This window comes from Aedes albopictus, unplaced genomic scaffold (assembly GCF_035046485.1).
Source record: "Aedes albopictus strain Foshan unplaced genomic scaffold, AalbF5 HiC_scaffold_47, whole genome shotgun sequence".
Taxonomy (NCBI): domain Eukaryota; kingdom Metazoa; phylum Arthropoda; class Insecta; order Diptera; family Culicidae; genus Aedes; species Aedes albopictus.
In genome coordinates, this window is record NW_026917276.1 from 78,444 (window position 1) to 82,977 (window position 4,534).

The 4,534-nt window shown below is 43.2% G+C and overlaps 2 protein-coding genes across 2 annotated transcripts; both read right to left on the bottom strand.

Moving 5' to 3' along the window:
• On the bottom strand, positions 1–1,464 carry LOC134284661 (uncharacterized protein K02A2.6-like). Its single transcript, XM_062843693.1, has one exon. It carries the CDS (start codon positions 1,462–1,464, stop codon positions 1–3), a length of 1,464 nt encoding a protein of 487 aa, XP_062699677.1.
• Positions 1,465–3,433: 1,969 nt separating this feature from the next.
• On the bottom strand, positions 3,434–4,534 carry LOC134284662 (uncharacterized protein K02A2.6-like). The gene has a single exon (XM_062843695.1). It carries the CDS (start codon positions 4,532–4,534, stop codon positions 3,434–3,436), a length of 1,101 nt encoding a protein of 366 aa, XP_062699679.1.

Genomic DNA, 4,534 nt, shown 5'->3' on the forward strand with positions numbered 1-4,534 from the left:
CTAATATGGGACGAAATCCTTGAAGTGCTTCGGCTCGTTTCTTGATCTGGTTGTTCTTCTCGTCAGTGACTCTGCTTCGTCCATTGGTGTTTCGATACTCGTTGTTTCATCTGCTGTTTCTGGAACCTGCTGTGGATTTACATGAGTTGAACTTGTAGCTGCATCTGGCGATTCCGGAACATTCGCAGTTTCAAGCTTCTTGAGATGTGCTACATTCCTTCGGTATTGTTTTCCAGTTCCAAGAGATCTGATTATAGTATCCGCACCAGTTTTGCGAACAACTTCAAATTCTTCCGGTGAAAAGACAGTGTCCAGCTTATTATCCTTCTTCATTCGTTTCACAACAACTCTGTCGCCCTCTACAATATCGCTTTCCTTTGCCTTCCTTTTCGCATCTGTATATATCCTTCCCTTCTCCTTTGTGATGGCATCACGATCTCTTACTTCTTCATCTTCCAATCGATGCGGAGGAACTTGGGGTAGCTTGGTCCTTAACTTTCTGCCAAACATGAGCTCAGCAGGCGACTTTCCTGTTGTACTGTGATTCGTAGAGTGGTAGGTTAAAAGGTATTGCCGCATCTCAGCCCTCCAATCCTTCCCTAGTTGCTGCGAGATTCTGAGCCTTTTCAATAGAGACCTATTCTGCCTTTCCACCTCTCCGTTCATCGCGGGCCAGAAAGGTATGGTGTTTATCAACGTAATACCATTCGATTCACAAAACTCACGGAACTCTTCGCAATTTTCATTCAGTTGTGGACCATTGTCGACTCTCAGAGTCATTGGTAGACCGAAACGACTGAAAATTATTGCTAGTTCACTAATCGTTTCACTAGCAGTAATTGAATGCATTTCGCTGACTTCCATGAAACGGCTGTAATAATCTACCACAACCAGTAAGTACTGTCCGTCAGGCAACGGTCCGAGAAAATCAGCTGCAACATCAATCCACGGTTGATCGGGAAGCTGCTTACGAATCAGTGGTTCCGGAGGATTTGGAGCAGCAACCAAAGAACACCCCTTGCATTGCCTAACAACCCTTTCGACCTGTTGATCAATCTGCGGCCACCATACATTCGACCTCAAGTGACTTTTCATCATGCGCATGCCTGGGTGGCCCTCGTGTGCCAGCTGCAACACATGCTCTCTGAGTGATTTCGGAATAACTATCCGATCGACTCGTAGAAGCACGTCACCAACAATGCAGAGTTCATTGGCGATCACTTTATACGACAACGGCATGTTTTCCTCATCTCCATTTCGAATCATTTTGATTAGTTCAATGATTTCGAGGTCTTTCCTGCACTCTTCTTCTATATTTTCCCACTTCAAAGCAAAGGAAGCCGCTGCAGTAGCAGCCACTTGTCGAATGAAAAGTTCTTCTTCCGGATCAAACGGTACAGGATTTGACGAATCCAAACGAGAAAGTGCATCAGCTATATTCTGGGAACCAGGAATGTGGACCATTCTGTAATCAAAAGCTTGTACACGAAAAATAATTTAATGATATTATTTATGAAGAAAAACTTATATTTTTCATTAGACACACCGTAATTACTTTTATAACAAAACCCTTATAGTAGCTATAAAATTTTCTTATACCATGTATAAGTTTCGTGTTATGGCTAGAGAAGTATAAGTTTAAACTAATAAATTTTCTAAGGGTTGGTTTTGAATGTTTTCCCATCTCAAACAGACCGGCGCCATAGTTGTTTTTTTTTCAACGTGAGCCATCGAGGCACATTGTATTTTGGCACGAGCGCAATAAAAATAGAGTTGTAAACCCCGGGATCGTCGCTTGCAAATCACGGTAGGTACCATTATCACTTCTTAATTCATAAAGTTTATGCAGCATTTCTTTTCAACATAGCAGGTGACATCTTCGTGACCAATCCCACATGAGATTGTTTCGCTGCTTCTCAACACTTTGGCAATCAGGGAGCAGTACCACCCGCTTATTCACGGCCGGAACGAAGATATCGGCTGGCTCCGCCGCTGCTTCACACTTCGGATAACTGGGACATATCCACTCAGTTGTTGCTGCAGGAATGGAGATTCAAGCTGGCGCCGCAAAAGGCTGAGTAATCCGCTGCCGGAACGGCGATTCCCATTGACTCCGCTACTTCTCCAGATAACTGATGAAAACCCGCTAGCCCGCTGCCGGAGCGGAGATTCCGGCTGGTTCTGCTTCTCGACGTTCTGGCTGAAAAAAGGCGGCATCACCCGCTGCCGGAACGGCGATCCCGGCGGGCAATAATGGACGTGTATTGACCGAGGTTTTGAGTCAAATATGTATCATCTGTAACATCTGTTTGTATGTGGTGTAGTTATATGTACTGATTTTAAACAATGAATAAATCAATTATGTAATCAAAACTTTATAGCTTTTGATAAATTGGGGAAAATAGTAAAATATGAAAAAATACAATCAAAATAATCGGTAATGGATTTCATTAGTTTTGACGCATATATACCATCAGACAATTCTTATAATAATTATTATAAATAGCGAATGACATTCATTAGATAAAACTTATACTTTTCATTCATCGCATGTTATGCGTCATATTACACAATCAGATATGCTTCATGAGGAAAACGAAATGGCAAAAATGTATAACATTTTCTAATAAACTTATTATGGAAATTTTTTTTCGTGTAGCCTCAGGACCCATCTCTCAATACGCGCACAAGCTTTCGATCGCGGGGTGAACAAAAATTCCAATACTTTACAATCCGTGATCAGATCGAACTCTCTACCGTACAAATACATACGAAACCGTTCGACACTCCATACGAGTGCCAGAGCCTCCTTTTCCGTCTGGCAGTATCTCCGTTCCGTTTCCGTCAGAGATTTCGAAGCGTTACAAATTATTCTCGGATCTCCTAACGCGTTCTTCTGAATAAGCACGGCACCCAATCCGGTCGGACTCGCATCAGCCATCACAGCTGTATGATCTTTCGGGTCGAAGAAACCAAGTTTTGTAGCAGCCGCTAACGCTTGTTTGATTGCCTGGAAGGATTCGTTCTGCTCTTGTCCCCATTCGAATTTAACATTCTTTTGCATAAGTTTTCGTAAGGGTTCCGCCAAAGTAGCCAAATCAGGAATATACTTGTTCATATAGTTTGCTAATCCCAGAAAACTCCTTACTTCTGCTTCTGTAACTGGCTCTCGAAATAACAACACCGCATCGATTTTGGCCTGAGAGGGACTTATACCGTTTTCTGTTATGTTATGCCCCAAAAAATCCAACTCTTTGACACTGATTTTACATTTGTCCCAGTTCAACTCTACTCTTCTTTGCTTCAGCCTGCATAATACCTAATAAAAATGAGAAGAAAGAAAACAACAATGCTTCATACATTTATTTATACTCTTTCAAAGACTCTTTCGTATTCATGACATAGTTTAACGCAATTGACCAAATTTACTCGTTTACACTACCTTCTCCAAGTTGGCATCATGAGCTTCCTGTGTCTCCCCTTCAATAATCACGTCGTCCAAGTACCAATAACAACCTTCACATCCTGATAGCATCTCCTCCATCACACGTTGGAAGATTTCAGGGGCTGTTACCAACCCAAAAGGTAGACGCTTGAACCGAAAAAGACCACGACTGGTTATGAAAGTGGTGACATCTCTGGAATCCTCTGCTAGTTCCACCTGGTGGAATGCTTCCCGAATATCTAGTTTGCTCCAAACTCTGCCTTTGCCGATCCGGGCGAGGTATTCCTCAACCACCGGCATGGGAAAACGTTCACGAACCACAGCCTCGTTGACTCTTCTTAAATCCAAGCAAATGCGAGGCTCGCCGGAGGCTTTTCCCACGATGACCAAAGGTGAGACCCATGTTGCCGGTCCAATTTTTACTTCTATGATGTCGCGAGCCAGGAGTTGGTCTAGCTTTTTGTTCACCGCTTCCTCCATAGGGATCGGTACCCTGCGGAGCGGTTGAAAAACCGGTTTGAACTGCTGGTTCATTCGAATGTGAGCCTGAACTTCTGTGATTTTAGTGAAAGGCTTCATCGACGTGTCAACATGATTGATATCCAGGCCAATTCTTAGGACACCCAATCGCTTTGCAGTTGAATCTCCCAAAAGGTTCTTCTGGCCGCCTTTCACCACAAAGAACTCAGCAGTTGCAGTTTTGGAACCGACAGTTATTTCAGCAACAAAAGATCCAACAACGTCTAGCGGCGTGTCATTCCCGTACCCTTTCAGAGTCTTGTTGCATCCTTTGACCGATCTAATAACTCGAACCTTCTTCTCCTTCATCGTTTGCCATGTTTCAAACCTAATCAGATTGACATCCGCACCTGAATCTACCAATAGTTCAATTGGAATACCGCCAACAACTCCGGGAAGCACATTGGACTCGTTTCCTCCATAGAAAGCATAATAGACTTTCCCTGTTTCTCCGGTAGTAGACTCTGACGTTTCCAGTTTCGATTCGCTGTTTTCAAGTTTGTTTCCAACGCTGAATACCTTTTTCGACTTTATTCCGACTACGACATCTGCTTTGCGTTTACGACACAT

Coding starts and splice junctions, on each gene's coding strand:
- LOC134284662 (XM_062843695.1), bottom strand. CDS start 4,534: ATGTGTCGTAAACGCAAAGCAGATGTCGTAGTCGGAATAAAGTCGAAA.
- LOC134284661 (XM_062843693.1), bottom strand. CDS start 1,464: ATGGTCCACATTCCTGGTTCCCAGAATATAGCTGATGCACTTTCTCGT.